General features: G+C 38.2%; 1 protein-coding gene across 2 annotated transcripts in view; it reads right to left on the bottom strand.

Annotated features, from left to right (window-relative positions):
* Positions 1 to 21073, bottom strand: part of LOC118220668 (pro-neuregulin-3, membrane-bound isoform-like) — a 275492-nt gene that overhangs the window by 97453 nt on the left and 156966 nt on the right. For both annotated transcript variants that reach the window (XM_035404723.1, XM_035404722.1), the window contains exon 2: positions 19399 to 19528. In XM_035404723.1, the coding sequence (XP_035260614.1) occupies positions 19399 to 19528 (130 nt within the window). The remainder of the gene's footprint in view (positions 1 to 19398; positions 19529 to 21073) is intronic.

Raw genomic sequence — 21073 nt, 5'->3', positions numbered from 1 at the left:
TTTCCCAAAAAGCAGCGACAGAGAGGAACTTTCTCAAAATGTAGTGATAGAGAGGGCCGGCTTCTCTAAACAGTAATAGAGAATGGTGTTTTCACTAAATGGAGTGATAGAGAGGACTGCTTTCTCTAAATACAGGATGATAGAGAGGGGCATTTTCTGTAAATGCAGTGATAGAGAGGGGTGTTTTCTTTAAATACAACGACCAAGGGGCATTTTCTCTAACTGCAGTTGCAGAGGGGACTGTTTTCTGTAAATGCAGTGATAGAGGGGATATTTTTACTCTATTTTACTATTGAATGCAATGACCGAGAGGCGTTTGCTCTGCACTATGTGATAGAGAGGGCCATTTTCTCCAAACGCCGTGATAGAGCGGGCCATTTTCTTTAAATACAAGGTGATAGAGAAGAGTGTATTCCCTAAATGCCATGATAGAGAAGGACTTTTTTATTGCAATGACAGACGTTTTCTCTACACTGTGTGATAGAGAGGATCATTTTCCCTAAACACAGTGACAGAGAGGGCTGTTTTCCTAACTGTATTTGTGAAAAAAATGAACATTTAAGTTTCACTGTGAGTGAAAGTTAAAGAGAAATGATTACTGAATTCACGCCTCATTCTGTCTTATGAATTCACCTATGACACAGAGACTGCTTCTGCTCCATATTTCTGCTGTGGCATTCTGTAGGCACAGTATGCATAGTTCTCTGGAGAAATACACTACATGGCCAAAGGTATCTGGACACTTGACATTCTACATCTCATCCATAATTATGGGCATTAATATGAGGAGTTTGTCCACCCTTTGCGACTACAACAACCTCCACTCGTCTGGGAAGATTATATACTAGTTGTTGGAGCGTTGCTGTATTGCTAAATTTGTTTCCATTCAGCCAGAGGAGTATTAGTGAGGTCGGGCACTGATTGGGTGATTAGGCCTGGCTTGCAGTTGGCTTTCCAATTGATCCCAAAGATATTGGATGGGGTTGAGGTCAGGGCTCAGTGCAGGCCAGTCAAGTTCTTCCACACCGTTCTCAACAAAACCATTTCTATATTTCTATATGGACCTTGCTGTGCACCTGGAGACATTGTCATACTGAAACTGAACTGAACTGTTGGGGAAGCCCAGAATCATAGAGAATGTGATTGTATGCTGTAGCATTAAGATTTGTCTTCACTGGAACCAGGGAGCCTAACCCAAACCATGAAAAACAGCCCCAGACCAACAGGTGTCCAGATAATTTTGGTCATATAGTGCAGTTTAAGGACATGCTGTTCAGCAAGTGTAAATAAAAATAAAAGCTAATTCTTGCCTATGCGTGAGAGCAGGGCCCTAAATCCGCATCAAGGGTTCAAGCCTGAGCTATGTGTCTTATGTCTTTAAGTCAGCCAGGACCATGGTTTATTATTTCTTCCAAAAAATTCACTACCAGCTACCGCTTGTCATCAGTGAGAAACACATATTTTCTTCTCTGATTGCCATTAGCTGTCTTGTAGAATTGTGTGGACTGCAAGTGTAGTGTGTAATATAGTCACTGGCTTGAATACAAACTATAGAAATGTGCATGGCTCAGCTATACTGCTCCCAGTGGATGCTATTGACATAACAATAACTTGAAAGTCACAGTTCATCATTCTAAACTGGGAAAAAATATATAGTTATTGCGATACATACCCTGAATTTAGATAGACTTCCATGGGTCTCTAAGGATGTGGTAAAGCAGGCAGTGGTTCCTAAACTCTGAGTATGCTGGTTTTCATTCAAATCAGCTGCAATTTCACTATTTTAACATGCTGTTCATTTTTCATGTTTAGAGTGATTAATTACCCTCTAAAACCACAGTATGTCGGAAATAACTATGCATGCCATGAATAATCCCATGTTCACATTGTGGTTATTGTGCTATATTACAAAAATTACATTAAAAGAGTTAACTATTTTTTTCCAAATTAAAGACAAAGGTTAATCAATCAAGCTGACTGTCATAGCATTCATAATGCTACCTTTGCACTTAGTGGCGAGAATTATTTGGAATGACATTCATTTGTTCAAAAATGCCAGTCTGTCTCTGCCTGTCCCCCACTAATATTTTTTTTTCTTTTAATATGTCAGACATATTCCCAAAATTTCATAAAAATTCATCCTGTCATATTTATTTAAAAGATAATTGAAAATGTTCACATTTGTGTATGTAATTTAAAAAAACACATGAAATAGTTTCTTACACAAATAGAACACACCTTACTTTTAAATTGACAAGTGCACTGGTGCCACGGTTGTAATTAAAATAGAGATTTCTGGAAATGCGTCATCATTCAAATGAATGATGAAAAGATAGCTTGTATGCTAGCTAATGACTATACACTGAAACTCTAATCCAACTGGGCAGCTATTCCACAGCTATTTTATTAATATAACAGCTATTATGGAACCATTTTGAAACACAACAAAGTCAACCAACAATAGTGTCATTATGACAAGGGTCATAATTTCCATGGATTTAAGATGACATTACAATCAACCCTTGTGGGGTTCCTAGGCACTGGATTAGCACAATCACCAGACTCATACAATTACAGGTTATGACTCTCATTAATCAGATAAACTTGTTTTTCTCCCTGCAACAAAATCCAAATCCTTGCAATGGCTAGTCTGAAAACCAGAAACAAATAAGTAAATAAATAAATGTAATATTAAATCTATACAAACATTTATATATTCAGAGTAGAGTAGGACCTGAAATTTCAGTTCTAGCTACTAGCTAGAATTATATGCTAGAAATGAGAATGTTGCTCATAAGAATAGCAGTTACTGAAAATTGTGCTTAGCCAATACATAACCACACACTTGTGTTATGTACAACAATACATGCTACAATGGTCTTAATGAGAGACATTTAGTTGCTAACTTTATCTAAAGGAGTTGCTACTTTCTTTACTTGTGAAACATTCATTGCAGCTAGTTGTGGTGTAGCCTAGGTAATAATATTTTATAAAACATTACATTACATTCATTTGGCAGACGCTTTTATCCAAAGCGACGTACAAAAGTGCATTTTCATGATCGTAGACAACTGCTGAGTTAAACATATGATAAATCAAACATTCTTGCCAATACTAATATTTCTTATTATGTATTACTTCTTACCTCTTATTACTTCATTTCATTGAGATGTTTCTATACTTATTCACTGGGTAAGCCAATATGGCATTAAATTTAGTGTTAATAAATGATGATGTACCCAGTCATATAAGCTAATTGTATTTATTTATTTTAACAGAGCTGATTAAAAAAAAATCATTTTAAATAACATATGAAATTGTCAGTTAACCCGTTCCTGCCCACGACTAGAGGCACTAGGTGGCACATGGTGCCAGCACTGTGAGCTCTCATTGAATTCTTATTGAACTCATTCCATGAGGCTCCTGGTGCCTCTAGAGATCAAGAGGAAGGGGTTATAGGAGACACACATAGATTGGACATGCTGTCATCAATGGTAGTTAAAGCCATGTTTACTGGTTACATACTCAATTTCAGTCTTTTTTAAAAATAGAGGTAGCCTATGATTATATTATCTTCCATGGAAAAAAAGCCAAGGAATTTACCCCAAAAATGACAGGTTTTGTATATTGCATACTACATTTAATATGAAATTCATGATGTATTATAAGAAATGTCATGATTGCATTGATGAAGAGATTAATTCACTCATTAATTAATTCATAAGATTAACATGACCTGAAGGCCTGTGAGTTTCCGCCTGAGATTAATCATTTTCATGACCATCATGGGCCTTTCAGCCTGAACTCTAAGGCTCTTTTGCCTGTTTATGAGTTCATAATCCCCAAAGGTATTTGTAGAACATTCTGAATCACACAACTTATGCACAGCCTAATTTATCATTCAAATGTTGTTATAGTTAATGCTCCCTTCTCTAGTGACAGTAACAGGGTTGGTTCTGCAGTGATAGTAATGTGTTATGGGGCATAGAACAGACAAAAGATGTTTCATGATGAAAATTCTAAATAATGATGCCTTTTTGCTTTTACTTAATTTATGAAAATCTGCTCTTTCCTGTTTCACATTATTCATGTACAGATTCACTTATGAAATTCAACCCACCAAATCTCAGAAGTTCTTCAGTATGGAAGGATAAACACTTGCTTTTTATTTCAGTTCTAAAGAAAAATGAAAATAAACAAAGCCAGACAAAACTTTCCGGGCCTTTTCTTATTCAACTGATTTTTCTTTTCCACCACAAAACACATTCAGGAAGTGAATTTTAGAGAGGACAATAAATAGCTACCACTCCACAGACAAAGGTGCACAGTAGAAAAACAATTATTCCATAAAAAATAGTATGTCTCATTATTTATCTTCATTATAACATGGCTTGTCTTAGATCAGTTTTGTAGTACTGTGAGTAGAGTGTGAGGGTTTAGTGACTGTCTCAGACCAGTTATACAATATTCTACACAAACACAGGTGGGTGAGCTGATGGACAGATGTATATAAAGACATAGAAAGATAGATAAATAAATATATAGGTAGATGGTCACTGAATTGAATTGATGTATGATAAACAAACTACGTGACAATGACATGACATTAAGGTAGGGCTGCCCCCAACCAAAGATTTTTCTAGTTGACTAGTCGTCGTTAGTTCAAGCCATTAGTCGACTAGTCGTTGCACATTTATGATATTAATTTAATTATTTAAATATATATTTTTTTGGGGCATCAAAAAATGGGTTGAGTTCCAGGGCTGAGAAAGAATGTTATAAGTAATATTGTTAACACTGTGCTACATTACATAGAAATACAAAACCGTAATAATAAGCCTTTAAAATATAAATTTTACAAGCGCACGCATGAACCAAGCCACCTGTTAACGACAATGCTAACGGCAAAAGCGGTAATGATTCTGAACGTGTAGGAACAACCAGCAAGGAGACTGAACATTTTGTTAATTTATTTCAACACAGTATAAAATCACACAACATATGAACTTGTAACACCAGCATAATAACTTTTTGTTAAAAAACTAAATTGAAAAAATATTTTTGTTTCTTTTTAACATGTAAATAAATATAAATTATATAAGCAAACAAATAAATAAATATACAGCAAACTGAAACACTTAAAATAGAAATAATATGCAAAAATAAACAGGCCTACAGAGAAGTAGCCTCAACATGGAATGAAAACTTTCAATTTTTTCTGAGGTCAGAATGCAAACAAAAATGTAACATTAACACATTTAACGGCAGAAATGAGTTGGCGGTGTATGATTCGTTTCATGTTTATGGCCCTGACTTTGAAATGGCTATCGAGTCAGATAAATAGAGTACATGGTCGTAGCCATAACTTCCGTATCATTTGTGGAATAGACAGCCGTGAAGAAGATTACAGCGTTTTCAATTTGTTCTACTACCACATTAAGCGCACGCATGCTTTGTACATGGCGAGTGGACGTCCGCCAGCAAACCAAACAGGGACCAAACTAAAGCTACAAGACAGAAAGTAAAAAATACCTACATTGCAAACACATCTTTGCGTGCATTTGCATGTCACCTTCTTGGGGTCGTCCTCTACACGCTCAAAATGATCCCACACCTTAGATGATTTTCTGCCCAACATAGTCTAATAACTTTTGAACAACAAGGCACAGCTCCCGAAGTTTGAGTTTGAGGGGTTTTTTTCCTGCGACTAACCGACCAATGAAAACTTGGTCGACTAAGATTCTTCTCATCGACTAACAGTTTGGTCGACTATTAGGGGGCAGCCCTACATTCAGGTTAAATTTTGTTTGGTTTATAATAAAGCAGACAGGCCTGCCCTTCCTCCTCTGTCTTGCCAGTCATACATGATCATCATCTGCATCTTTCTCTGCTTCTTCCAAAGGTTGAATATTATCTGACAGCTAGCAGCGATCTATAGCTATTAAGTGGAAGTGAGTGACATTTGCCTTTCGTTTCTAGTGTGTGGTTCCTAGAGATCTACAGTCCTGTAGGTTTTAATTTCAACTCTAATCTCGAGGAGCACATCAAGGCAACATCACAGTCCTGCAGATTCCTCCTGTACAACATCATGAGAATTCGACCATACCTGACTATGCACTACACCCAGCTGCTGGTCCAGCCTATGGTAACCTCCCGTCTTGATTACTGCAACTCCCTCCTTGCAAGCCTGCCAACATGTGCCATATAGCCACTACAGATGATTCAAAATGCTGCTGCCCGATTCATCTTTAACCTTTCCAGGTTCTCCCACGTCACTCCTCTGCTGATGTCACTCCACTCCACAACGGTCGCTGCCAGGATCAGGTTCAAAGTCCTGACCCTCACCTACACTGCCACCAACAGGATGGCCCCCGTCTACTGACAGGACATGATTCAATTTTATACGCCCGCTCGACCACTCTGCTCTGCAGCACCCTAGCTCTCCAGTGATGGAACGAACTCCCTGTCCCTCTACAAACCACTCCCTCACTACCCATCTTCTGCCGTGGACTGAAGAGACATCTCTTCAGACTAGGGTTGCAAAATTCCGGGAATATTCAAGGTGGAAACTTTCCATGGGAATTAACGGGAATTGATGGGAATTAACGGAAAATAACGGGAATAAAATGGAAATATAGGGGTTATTTGCTCAGGCTGAATTTACCATGTCATATGCAGATATAAACAAACCTTTTACCATATCATAAGCAGACATAATTGCAAACATTCCCTATGACCCCCTTCCAAAAAAAAGACCTTTCTTGGGTAGTAAAAAGTGTCAATTGACGCCGCAGTTTGCGGTTTTAGTGAGAGTCGTTGACTTAACACCTAAAAATACCCCTAAAAACACAGTGAGTAAAATAGCCTACTTATCAGACAGCCTTAATTTCGTCAACAAAAAATATTCGTTACGACCCATTTTTCTATGACTAAACCAAACATAACAAAATAACCATTCACTTTCGTAAACAAAAACATGACAAAATGTATTTGTGGTGGGGTGGGCGTGGTTTGAGCGTCGGCTGCAGAGAGAGAAAGAGTGAGAGGAGCGGCTCTCGGATCCTTCGTCACAACTGTCAGGTGGAGGTAATCAGCGCCGACAATTATCAATTGTTTAATTGCGCTGATTGCCTCTGATTGTTTTCAAGCCTGGGGTTTTTAAAAGCGGAGACCGGGAGTCTTCGGAAGCGAACGCCGGAGAGAAGATGGAACTGCACAGAATTACCGAAAACAAAAAAAGATCTGTGTTACGTTGTAGCCAGGCGAAGCCGTTGGCTTAATAAAAGAGCACACAGTGCTAAAAACACAAAACATTGTCTCAAGTGAGTCTGTTGGCCGGCAGGAGGGGTGGCACTCACTTGCCACAGTATTATTTTCATTGGCGAATATAAACTAAACGATAAACTGAATTAATAGCACTGTCAGAATAGGCCTTAGGGTTTAAAGTGAACAACCCATTTATAAAATAAATGTTTTACAATAAAGAATGAATGGAAATAGATTAATTAAAACTCCTCAATTAGCATGCTCAATCAAGCTACATCACATGGTAACGGCTAGCTAGCAGAAGGTGTTAACAAGGTATGAACTGTGTACTCTGCATTAGGCTACTATCTGCCGGTTAACTGAAATATCATAAAAAATCTAAAATATATTCACTCCAGTAATATAATCAAAACTTACCTGAAAGCATGTAGTCCTTTGGCTCAGACAGGGTGGTAGTGTTGGCAGTAATGTGGGCTGCACACGTGATGGAAGAATGCACTGTGCATGCAGAGGGTTGTACTTTTACTGAATTCCTATTTAAAGGGATGCTGGCAAATTATCAGTACATGTGATGGAAAACTGCGCTGCTGAATGCAGTGCATGGTTACAATTCAATTAAATGGACATACTTTTAACCAAAACATGCCATAAGACCTAGACACGTTATATGTACCTCCATTCCAGCACTTACTGTACTTTGTGATATCATCCTAATGTTGTAGCTTGTACTTCCCCCTAGTTTGACTTAGTATAGGTTAGGTTAGGTGTGTTCTTGGCTATGAATAACTGTACAAAATGAGTATTGTACCTTATGTGTTTTGTAGTTGTTCCAATGACCTTGAAACCTGCAGGACAGCAGATAACCAGGAATAGTGTTGGGCAGCCCTGCATTACAGAATAAAAATCATGGAAATTCCGGATAAAAACTAGGTTTTAACTGAGAGTACAAGATGATAATAGCAACAAAGTGGGCAAATTCAGATTAGAGTGCCAGGACACTCCTACCTGACCTATGTCATGACACACTGCTTTTCAAAATGTTACAGTAACTCAAGTGGCTTCATTTCAGACTAAAGCCGCGTTTCCACCGCAGGAACTTTACCCCGGAACTAGGAACCTTTTAAGTTCCAGGGACTTTATTTTACCCCCAAAAAAGTCCCTGCTTGGGGGGTAGTACTTTCCAAAAGTACCGGAACCATTGGGGTGGAGCGCAAGCGTTGAAAATTTCTGATTGGTCGAATACTTGCAGTGTTTTATTTCAACCGCCATTTTTAAAAATCTGCAGCCGCAAACCGATTTATTTTCATAATAACTTGAAATCAAACTTGTATGTTATGTGGCGCAGTAGCCTACTTTTGGTTATAGCCTGCCAACGTCTTGGAATTATAACGTGGGCTCTTCTGTTCTTTTCTTGCTTTAGTATTCGTTTTATAAAATGCTAAGCATTCGTGCTGGGACAGCATATTACGTACCAAAACATTCAAACAGTTTAAGTCGGTTGCTGAATATTTTCTTCCGGATTTTCTTTGTTAGCCCGTTGTAATTGACTCAAAACGTTTGATACAGTTATGTGAGGTATGCGGTAGTTCTGCGTAATTTACATTGGTGATACAGTAAAAGCAAACTGGAAATCACCTTCTGCACTTTTTGTCAGGGTAAAATAACAGGTTAATTCTAGTAATCGTCCCTTTTGCTTTTTCAGACTGCCGTAATTTTACTCTGCCATTCTTCAATTCCACAAAAAGACCAGGAAGACTATGGACTAATTTATGGTGCATGGTTCGCATCTGGAGGGCACACTTCGCTGCTCGGCTAGCAGTAACTTTGAAAGAAAGCAAACGGTGGCTGTACCACTGCTAATTTAAATTTTCACGCAAGTCCGAGTTTTCGTTCTATTCTTGTCATTTTGCGATTAGCCTATATGGAATTGACGATGAGAAAGTAATCAATTCAACAGCAAATTGTTTACAACGTGTGCATGTTTTCTGCTGTTGTTGCCAGTTATTTGTGGAATGTGAATGCATTCTGTCGCCTCGGATGTCAAGACATGAAAGTGAATGTTCGCATAAAAACATAATGAATGTGTTTGAGAGGATATACAAAACAGTTACAATCTGACTATTGGCCTGTTATATCTATCTATCTGTTTGTTGCATAACAACGGTCCAAGTTCAACTACCAACGAGAGTTTTGCTTGACAACGGTAAAATATGCCCAAACGGCCACGGAAGAATATTTCAATTTCAGGTGATTAAATCGATAAAAATCAATAAATACAAAAGTAACCATATATAGTCATTGTTGGTAACCCGTTGTATATAAGTGGAATAAACCCCTCCGGGCTGTCCCGGTTATTAGAAAATAATGTAGGCTACTTCGGTGGTAGTATGGGGTTACAGAAGAAATCATAGGACCGATGGACCGACGACAACGTTGCTTTTTCATACGTCAGTGGGCTAATTTGCCTAATCTTCGCAGGACTTTAGACCGCGGTGGAAACGCAGACAACAATGGGCAGAAGGAACCTTTTAGTTCCTTGAAAAGTAGTTCCTGGGACTAAAAGTTCTGGGTACTTTTGGTGGAAACGCGGCTTAAATGTGCTCAACACTTGGCAGGTCACTGGATTGTGTTCCTGTAATTCAAATTTTATCATATAGTCTCGTAAAATGTTCTCAAAAGAGTGAACAGACTGTGCTACTAGTACCGTGCCATGAAAAATTATTTGTCCTCTTGCTGATTTAATTTGTTATTGCACATATATATTGCATATATATTGTCATTGTCCACTCCTAAATCTTTTGGAACTGCTCAGGTGTCTGAACCATTTGTACTGGTTGGGAACTCTTAAAAGAATTCTCACCGACTGAGAAGGGGAATTTGAGAAGAAGGTGGTGTCCTATCATCCTACTACTTGAATAAAGGAACTTTGACAAGATGGACCCCATGAAGTTTTAAAAGCGCACTAATGTAGCATTCTTTCTTAAAATAAGAAAGTCTACTTCATTCACTTCTGAACAATATACTTAAGATTACACTTCTTTGCAACATTTAGTACACCAAGTATTCTCATGTGGGCTGCAAAATTTATACTAAAACACTTAACTAAGTAGTAAGACACTAGTGCTCAGTGGATGTTTAAGTTACTTCTGAGTTTTATCAACTAAAACGTGAGCCAGTTAAATCACAAAGTTGTCAAAATCAGACTGGTTGGCCTATATTTAAAGTTAGTCTACCGTTTTTTAAATTTATTTTATTAAGGGGGTGGTTTTATTGTTTGAAACACTCCATGTTATGATGGTATTATAAACAGTTGACAAGCGTTTTTATATTTTTGTGCATGGTAGGTTTCATCTAAATTCAGTTACAGAATATAGCGCTTTCAAAGATAGTCTTTCTCAATGTAGCCTAATTGTGTTGCCATGTTAACACACGCTGCATTTCAGGCACTTTTCACAGTAAGAAAAAATTTTAAGATAGCGCTTCCGATATTGCTTGTGTCGGAAGTGCTGTGACGGACACGATAGATTTTCACAGGAGCCACATCTGTTCAAAATGTAAACAAACAAGGCATTCTTTACGGTCGCGAAACATTTTATGACAATGGTAGCTTCAATAACGTTGTTCTCAGCCGCCCTGTCGTTACTAGCCGCCAGGTTAACGTTAACGTTAGCCGCCTCAGTTAAACCTTGCGAAGCCTCGTTAGTTGAACCTTGCGAATCCCCCTCGCCGGATTCCTCGTTCTCCTCATCTGTTTTTCGCTCAAAATAAAAAAAAATTATGGGCTTCATTTTTAGCGATGTCTGCACGTACAACGTTAATTTATAGCCTATCGTACCAATCCTTTTTTCAGTGTTGTTCACCTTTCTCTCACTTGACACCGTCTGCGTCATCACAGAAAACACTGTGATTGGTGCATTGCATCTTGTGGAATGTGGGACTTGTAGTTTTTGAACGATTAGCAGCGGGGGGGGGAGATTACGGTAGGTTATAATCTTTACTCGCACACTGTGCTCGTAAATTATTTTTCCGGTTTGAACATATCTATTTTTAGGGGCAAATGCGAGTGAAATACTTACACTGTAGATCCCTGGTTAATGGCTAGAGTGCACCAGGCAAGGAGTGATGCGGGATAAGAGAGGAAGAGTGAAGGGTTTGACGCGGAGTATAACATTGGCCTTATTATTCTCTATCGCTGTGTCCTTTGCACTGTAACAGACCTGATGTAATGGCATCTAACCTCTCAGGTAAGTCCCTGCTGGCTGGCTGTGGATATAATTGAATCTCAAGCTTCAATAACAGCATAGAAACATAGATTTTTAGCCCCAGGTTTGCTTCCTCTCCAAAAGTAACCCATGAATAACATTGTCTCCTTCGATGGTAAGATATATTTTTAAAAATGGCTGGATCTGTATGATTGGTGGGCTGGGCTAAAGTGTGCTGTGTACTGATACTGAATATTGTTGTCATATTGTTTGCATAGCAGACATGAAGATATAAACATGTTTTCACATTACTTCACATAAGTAGATGTCCTTGTTTAGAGTGACCTGCATTGTTCGCATTTTCCCATAAGGATCGTTCGCGCTCACTGTACTTATAAACACTTTTACTACTACACAAAACTTTGCTGCCCTCAACTGCTATTTGGCACAAACTCCATGCCACTAACTGAAACTCCATATAACCTCTATCTGCCTAATCATTACTCCCCACTACCTCTCTTTCCTCAACTTCACCACCAAAATGTCTGAATTCTTCATTTACAGTAAGTTGCTATTTAGTAATAATTCATATATTATATATTTCATATGAATTATATTTTATCTCAGGTATTCACTCATTTTTTATTTTATGTTCATATATTACATTGATTTAGTGAGCAGGTACATTAGCTAGTGGTACAAAGAGAAATATCATACTGCTGCATGGGTACTACAATTTGATAAATGCATTTTGGCACATCATCTACACTAAAGTTTATAATGAAAATGACCAATATATGCCCAGAATTAGACAGCAGAAGCTTTGAGAATGCCTCAGTCAGCTCAACAGAGTTTCCCCATTGCTTCTTATAAAAAGAAACAAACAGCCATTGGCCTGGATTCAATCAACCTTTGCCCTTAACTTTCACTTGAAAATCTAGACTATTCTAGAATATATCTAGACTAAATCTGCTTTTTCTCCATAAACACAGTTTGGCTAGCGAAATGAGAAATCATTAAAAAAACGAACTCACCAAACTGAGTTTTTGAAGAAAATGTGTAATGCTCACTGTAACACTAACAGTTCACTGTTGACTGTTAAGGACAATATTTCTCTTTAACAGTCAAAGTTTAGGGAGGATATTGATTAGATACAGGACATTGTAGTCTTGTATTGCCGTATTGCACTTATACAGGATTTCCTGTGATAATTACATTTTCAGCACTGTAACTACTAAACAGTAAATGAATGTACAATAATAATAATAATAATAATACACTATAGACTATTGCAGAAAAAGACAGGCACATCTCATGGGATGTGCCTGTATCTCTCTGCAAGAATCTATAGTGTTAAGCTGGCAGTATACTTATAAGAAGAAAGAACTTCAGGATTGAGAACCACCGGCAAACATGTCCACGAACACTGTTGTCGGTATACTAAGTGAGAACACTGCACCGTTTAAAGTCACTCCACGCCGCTGGGGCGTGAATTATTACGAGGCAGCTATTAACTGGGGCTGGAATCTCGCCCAGACCTCCGTCTCGCGGCTACGCCATGGGTGTATAAAGAGAAAGGCTTCACGAGATCACAACACAAAACAAAAAGTTTAAAATGTTTAAAGTGGCTTTAGTTTATCTAGCTATGCAAAAGAAGAAAAAAAGGCGAAGGAGATGGTTCGCCCTCTAAATCTGAGTAGGACGGAGAATGGAGAGTTTTGTCTGTACATTCGGCAAATGCGGAGTTTAGGCGAGGGGGTCCACTTTCTCTTATTTCCGAATGTGTGCTAGGCGTTTTGATGACTTGCTGATACGAGTAGAACCATTCATCAAACATGTGGGAACTCACAGAATTCCCTTCTCTACAGAAGAGAGATTGGCGTTGACTCTCCGTACATTAGCATGTGAAGTCTGCCCTCTGAACTCTCAATCGTGACGTAACCAACCATGTGATATTTGGACCAATAGCTGAGAGGGGGAGGTCGGAGAACAAGAAAGAAGTTTTCCAAAAGTTCTCCCTGGAGGCTGTCGCACACTGCACCGTACAAACACACAAAACCGCGTCTTTTTGTTCTTCAGTTGTTCTCATTGCTTTGTTTTGCTCAGAAAGTTCTACTTCTTACGAAGTATACTGCCTACTTAAGTGGGTGAGGGGTCTGTAATGTTACATGTTAGAGGGTGTTTCAGTCCCCAGTATTAGATCTGATCTGAGTTCATTGCCATCTGTCAAACACTGTTCTTACATAACCCCTCGTCAGCGATGGACAGATGGCATCTCGGCTTCTCACCACTAAGTGTCATAAAGTGCTGCTACCATGGCAACGGGTAAGGAGGAAACAGCACTCACCTTGGCTTGGATTTCAGGGAGACAAAACATGCAAGTTAAAACATAATAAATCTAACAATAGCCAAAATAGGCAGAAGGTGGAATGTTTCTGTGATGACATGACGCTCTCTTAGAACATTCCTGGAACTATGACACAATGTCTGTCACTAGAGTATTCTGTTCCCTGCTTCCTTCAGAGACATGTAGAACAGTGCCTGTCTGCAGAGATTTCAGAGAGTCTCCTTAACATATCAGATGCTGCAATTTTCAGAATTGATTTGAATGTCTGTTATCATAAAAAGCCAATAGATTTGGATATGGGTTTTTCACATGGATACATGTTTCTGTGAGGTAAAATGACCTGATTTGTATGTGACCCCAGACCTTAGAGGCATGGCAGGAATTCTTCTGAAGACATGCAGAAATGAAGATTTATTCTTCAGGTTCAGACTCAACCAGCCGTGAAAAGCAAGCACTATTTAAGTCCTTGGATTTGACTGTGGAAGGAAGTGATATGGGAGCTATTTATCAGGAGGGGACATAAAAAATTCCTGTTCTTTGAAGTCTCACCACAGCGAGACTCCAACTGTCTCACACTGACTATCTGTCCAGAAACAATCTTTATAGAGAGAAATGGAGTGTGAGCTCTGGCCAGTGAGAAATCCCGCACATACACACATGCATGCACGCACACACACACACTCTCTCTCTCTCTTTCCCTTTCTCTATGTCTCTCTCTCTCTGACATGTGCTGTGAAACCATGTAAAACAATATTTTATTGTCTTGTTCAGTCATTTGATAATTTCAATTATTCAGTTGATCATGTGAGTACTATGTTCATTTATCACTTACATCTGCTTTTATAGCACTTCATAGGTTTATTGATTCTAAATATAAAGTATTCAAATTCTTAAAATTGGAATCCTTTATTGATTAGAATTGTATACTTACCGTACTGCATTGTGGGGGGGGAAAAACTACTGTTTTGTAGCTTTTAACTTTGGTTAAAGTTAATAACCAATAATCAAACTCACAATGAGAAGGATCTCATTAGGACATTCATTTCATTCAGTATTTTCCTATACCAGCACCCTGAAAGGTATGTCTCCATTTGGTCTCTGTTTGTTCTCAATCTCCTTTATCTCAAATATTGCTAAATGTGCCCCTACTGCATTCTTTAGATAATGCTACAATATGTTGCTTTGTGTAGTTGTGTTTTTTAATCAGTGGAAAGTGTGATTTGTTTCCATATAATCCTTGCTTTTCATAATAAAAAGCTTGATCATTTTTATGCTTTGGCTTGTTTCATACAAGTACAGTTGACTGGTCAGTCCATAACTGTTTAACTGTAGCAGATGGCAAAGACCGTTACAAGGATCTTGTGACTTGCTAGTCTTCCAATGTCATCTAACGTTACACCGGAAAATCATTAGTCTGAACTGAGCTGCTGAAGTCACAGCTGCTGATCCTGGCTGAACAAAATAGCTGTTTTCCAATACAAAGTACAAAGTTAGGAAGGAACAAAACCTGAATACCCTGCCTGGGAAAATCCCAACCAATTTGAAATGAAACTGTTGGTTAACATCTTTACTGTAATATACCTTCCTGTTCATTTTGATTTCTGATCTTTTTTGCCTGCCTTTACTTGCTATATTCCCCATCCTTCACATGCATGGTTGCAGCAAAAATTAGCTTGCAAGGCAATTGTAACAAAAATGCACACACAGCAAGACGGGGCAGTCAATTTTATGTGACTTCACAAGATGCGGTAGACAGCAATGGCATTAACTTCATACAAATAATTTCTGTGCTCATATAGCTTTGTGTGAATGACACAACAGCATTTGCCCAACAGTCATATCAAGGCAGAAGCAATCAAAAATACATCCTGTTAAGGTGTCTTGTGTAGACATTTATTTGAAGGCAGCATCCAATGTAACATTCACCTCGCTGGATATAACAAAACTCTTTCAAACAACCTCAAAATTTCTGCTAAATCACTTGTGACTGGTTTCACTGGCAGGGGTAAGCACAAATTGTATATCTGTATCATTATTGTAACAGAAAATCATAAAGCTTAAACATAAAGCTGTGTGAACAAGACAAAAATGGCAGTTTTCTAGCCTTATGTACATTGGCTTTACAATTGCTGTGCTATTTCGAAGCACTAAACTCTTGATTTAACACTGACATATACTGTATAACAGATAATTTCTTTCTAAAGCTGTTTTACAAACTACGTTAACCTTGATGTTCTAAACAATTTGGCATTATCTGTAATAGGTTTGTGTCTGAGTTACTATATTGCTAGCTCTAGCTCTAGCACCAGACACACAAACAGCTAGTTAGAAATGCACCAATAATGCATTGTATACACATATTTTTTTCCTTCTCGATGTTGAGCAATGATATATGGAAGATGAGATTACTGGAAAAAAGTCACAAATTGAAAAACAAAACAGTGGTAATTTGTTTTATACAATATAACACACATTTTAATTGTAGCTAGTGGGACCAATCGCAAGTTCCTGGCAGGGCTAATTACTTTGACGCCACCCCTTCACATCTGGATAAGCCACCAGAACAGGCATAACGAGAGACAACTATTGCCCGGGTACTTCCACTATTACTTCCTGTTTGTTACCTCTGCTCGTGGTTCAAGAACTGTGATACGGAATATCTGGTGTAATTCCTGGCCTTTCCAGTTTATGTGGGTACTGATAACAAAGGCAAAGCACGACAGACTGTTTGCCGCCACGACCCGGGTAATCCTTGATCTCCTGTTAAAAGGATATTTAACGCCTTTGCACATTGCTGTTCAGCCGCTGTTCTTTAGTTTTAATTTCTATGCTGCTATTTCGTTTTTAGAAATTATGATACTGACGTATTTTGCTAACCAGCTGTGTGTTTTTAACAGAACCCTTTCCCTGTGTCTACCAAGGTTTTCTATTGAGCTGGTTAGCCAAGTCTTTTTTTTCTTGTTTTTACTGTGTATTTGCCTTTTTTCTACGGGCCTCCAAATACTCTGCACCAACCTGTACCTTGGAGGACTGGGGTAATAGTGCATTGGAGCTTTAGACTAAGATGTCATATATTTGCTGTGTTTCCACTACTTGTGTGTGTATATGGCTTGGATCTGCAGTGATCTTTAATATTTGGTGTGTAAGGCTTTCGCCCTTGTGTATCCATTCACAGTGATCTTATTCCCTTTCGGGCAGGCTCCATGTGTGTTCTCCCCTAGTGGCCAGTCACGGTTACAGTCTTGTATGAGGAATGGGATAGCCAATAGGAGGTTGTTTTTTGCTTTCTTTTTAACAAATAAATGCTGTGTATTGTTCTCCAATGACTGTAATAAAATACCCTTTATTTTGAAACCTCTGCTTGTTCATTCAACTGAACACTTACCCTTGGGGACGTTATTTAAAGACAACTCTTTCGAGGGTCTCCCACCCTATACTTGGGAGTGGTGTAGTCACACTATCAGGTAACTGGAGTCCTAGCGCCTCCCGGTGGTCACATAATGTATTCTCATATCAATTTATATATAACTAACTGTACTGGACAAAGACTTAACCACCTCCCCAGTCAACATTTCATTAGCATCACCCAAACCCACCCCTACAAAACCTAAATACAGTTATGGCTTAGTTTGTAGATACAGATACAGATAGTGTCGTCACTGCAAACTCCTGATCATCAGGTTTTACCAAAGAAATGGTCAGCTGGTGGCTAACTAGATACTATATAAAAAGACTGTTGGAAATGTATTGATTTGCTTTTCATTATGTGTGTTACTGTCAGACTGGCACTTGCAGGACAATCTTGAAAACACTGATCTTGTGTACAGCGTATAAACCCTCTCTGATGCAATTCAACATTCCAAGTGCATGTCAAGTCCTTCTGAGATGCCTTTTCTGTTTCTAGAATTGCCTTCAGAGATCACTACATAGGCAGTGGACAGATGACAGATTTAAAAACACAGATAGAAGTCCATATTTGCCCTTAATTGTGATATATAAGTAAACACAAGGTTTACATCTTATCTTCAAAAACCCAGTCCGGCAAAATCATTTTAGAGATTGCTTAAGAAAAAATGCATTTGCTTTTTTGGTCAAAGTTAAGGGCAAATGTTGATTGAATCACAGAAACAGATTTAAGTTTTGATGATAGTGCTTAGCAGCCAACAAAAGTGTTCTCATTTCAAGTGGAAAAATCAACAGAGCCAGGGTTAACCTAGATCAAAATCAAATTAATGTAACATCTAAATTGCACTTTCTGTTTAAATAGAAATTCATAGGCATGACAAAGCAAATATGTTATATCATATTATCACAGTTTTTATTTATTTTAAAATTAATTACTACCACTGAAGAAATTTCTGCTATTTTGCCTCCCAGTTCTTCTCTGCATCTGATTGTATGAAGGTGTTGGTACCCTTCAGATTAGTTTGTTTCTTGGTGTAGGTCTAATAGTTAAACCGAACAATCCATTTCCCTGTATTAGTTTAGCTCTTTGAAAAATTTGTTATTTTCCACTTCAAAAACTTAATGACTAAATTATAGTTTTTTAAATAATTATTTTTACATGACAAAAGTAATGTAAGTTTGTTCTGTTTTTTATTTGACTCTAATATTAATGACAAACCAATGACTAATGAACAATGTGACTAAATATTTTTGCTAAAGTAGTCTGATTAAGACTAAGGGAGATTTAACAAAGTCTTGTAGTGCTTCAGAGCTCTTGTTATTATCCGTAGAACTGCGACATTCAGAATCAACTAATGTGGCATAACTACCTTTGGCAGTGGTTTAATGGGTGTTATTGCACCAATGCTCATTTTTATGCATTTGTCTTAATGCCTTTGTAATTTTTGCAGTTTCAAGATAGTTTCAAGATTCAGATAATGCAAAATATGCAAATGACCCATTAGATGAGATTGGTAACAGTTTGCAGCCTTCACGATTGCAGCCTTTTTTAATGCCTGAAGCAACCAGGTGTTAACCTCAATCAAGCCCATTAAGAAGGCAACTAATATTGCTGTTTGGAGGATACATCTTTGGTAACACGGCAGTGATGGTATAAAGTGTTCTGAAATACAGTAGAACCTGTGATACAGTAATTATAAATTGAAATAATTCTCAACATTTGTAACTTTTAAAGATGTCATAATATACCAATTTAATTAGCTTACTCCTTTATTGATTGTAAGTACATTACAGTAGCAGTTTTGAAGCTATAATCCATTTTGTAGCATAATCCTGTGTTAAAATTTCCCAAAGATCAAAGCAATGGTAATAGAGATCTTGTGCTAGATGTCCATGTTGTGTATTTCTCATGCAGATCATCCCTTGGCTAATGGCTAAACTAAACTGAAATGTTGTGCCCAAATGAATCTATGGATGCATGCACCTGCACATGATACACTGAAGGGATGTAGATATTATGAACTGGACTGTTCAGAAGCCTACAGGATATCTGGTTTTACCTGCAGTGCCTGTATGACCCCACTACGCCTGTTTTACCTGTAGAGTTTGTGTGATCCCACTGGATCTGTCGATTTTTCCAGCAGTATCTTTGTGATCCTGCTGAAACTATGGATTTACCTGCAGTGTTTGTTTGAGCCCGTCATAGTCTGGATGACGAAACACTCCCCATCATTCAAGCAGTATGCCAGGTCTTTGTCTTTGCAGGGTTTGAAGTGTTCAGAATGCAAGGATGGAGAGGTAGGAGCCACTGTGGGTCACAGACAGCAGAGGGAGAGGTAAAGAGGGACATAAAGGGAGACAAGGAGGTACATTATTCACAGGTAAGACACTACCACAACTGCGGTGGGTAAAACCATTCTGTGCAGGTTAACCTACAGAAACCAGTCTAATCATACAATTTAACCCACCACAGAAACAAATAATATCACAAGATAATATTGTGACAAAGAGCTGAGGAACATCTAGTTTAGTAGCTTTATGAATGTTACACACTACAGTGCCCACCACTTGTATCAATGACATCCACCCTGTAAGATTTTCTTTGAACATTATCGGGAATAGTTTGTGTATTATATAATAATTATTCATATATTAGCAAACAAAACTGTGCTTATTGTTTACACAGCTTTTAGCAAAACAAAGTATTTTGGTACTGAACAGTAAAACAGTCTTACATCATTTATTTGGGGGGAATAAAAGTTTGTAATTTACAAGCCACAATGTGATTCTGCATCTGAAATTAATGGTAGCACAGTTCACAGACTGAAATGTATAGGAAAGAATGCAGCTGCTGCTAACTGAAACTTCAAAACATAAATGAGCTATTTCACTAAAGCCATTTTGCAATTTTGCAGCAAACTCAAACCCGCAGCTACTATCTATACTGCCAACTCTACCACCTACTATCATTTTCACATTCCATTGTCAGCTGCAACTTTCAGTGAAACCAACACCATTAACCCACTTCTGTCACCTCCAACTTCTACTGCCCTGCCTACCTTCCACTGAAACCTCCATCAACTCCACTCTTCATTTTAAACTCCACTTTCCACTGTAACTTCCACCCTTTACCATCAACCCCACCTGAACATTGTCACTTCCACCATCAACCACCACCTCCACCATCAACCACCACCATCACCTCCACTGTCATGATTGGTCCCTTTATGGTCCCTTTTCACAATTTCATTATTTTTGTACGGTGTTGTTTGAAGCCATGCTCACATAAACAAGGCCATGATACAAAAGGCCATGATGCATTTAGACAGTTTAAGAGAATATGTGTTTGACTGCTTAATGCATGTAATCTCTAAAAGATATGGGCCAAAATATTACAATTCCCAGATGCACAGATACATATACTGTATATTCTGCTATATATTTACAAGCATTGCATTTGTGAATATTTATATTTTGGCTCTGGAGTCATTGCTGAGATTTTGGTTAATCTCCCTGAGCTCAAAACTTTTGCAAAGCCTGCAAAAGTGAATTTGTGAGTTTCTGTCACTATAAACTAAATTGCACATGCCGGTGTCCATAGGCCTTTTTCATTGAAGCCGTTAAATCCAGTAAACAGAATCACAGTCTCATTACAAGAAAGCAGACATCAAGCTGCAGCTGGGGGACATGGGCAATGGGGACTGCCTTTGTTTATCTGCTTGTAGAATTGAAGATGCACGTTCTGAGAGAGAGAGTTGCATGTTTCACCAAACCTCACATATACATACCAAGCTCAGAATCAACCAAAATAACCTCACCAAATTGTGTTTGGAAATAAAAAATATGATATTTA

Source organism: Anguilla anguilla, chromosome 2 (genome assembly GCF_013347855.1).
Source record: "Anguilla anguilla isolate fAngAng1 chromosome 2, fAngAng1.pri, whole genome shotgun sequence".
Lineage (NCBI taxonomy): Eukaryota > Metazoa > Chordata > Actinopteri > Anguilliformes > Anguillidae > Anguilla > Anguilla anguilla.
This window is presented reverse-complemented; position numbering and strand designations above follow the sequence as displayed.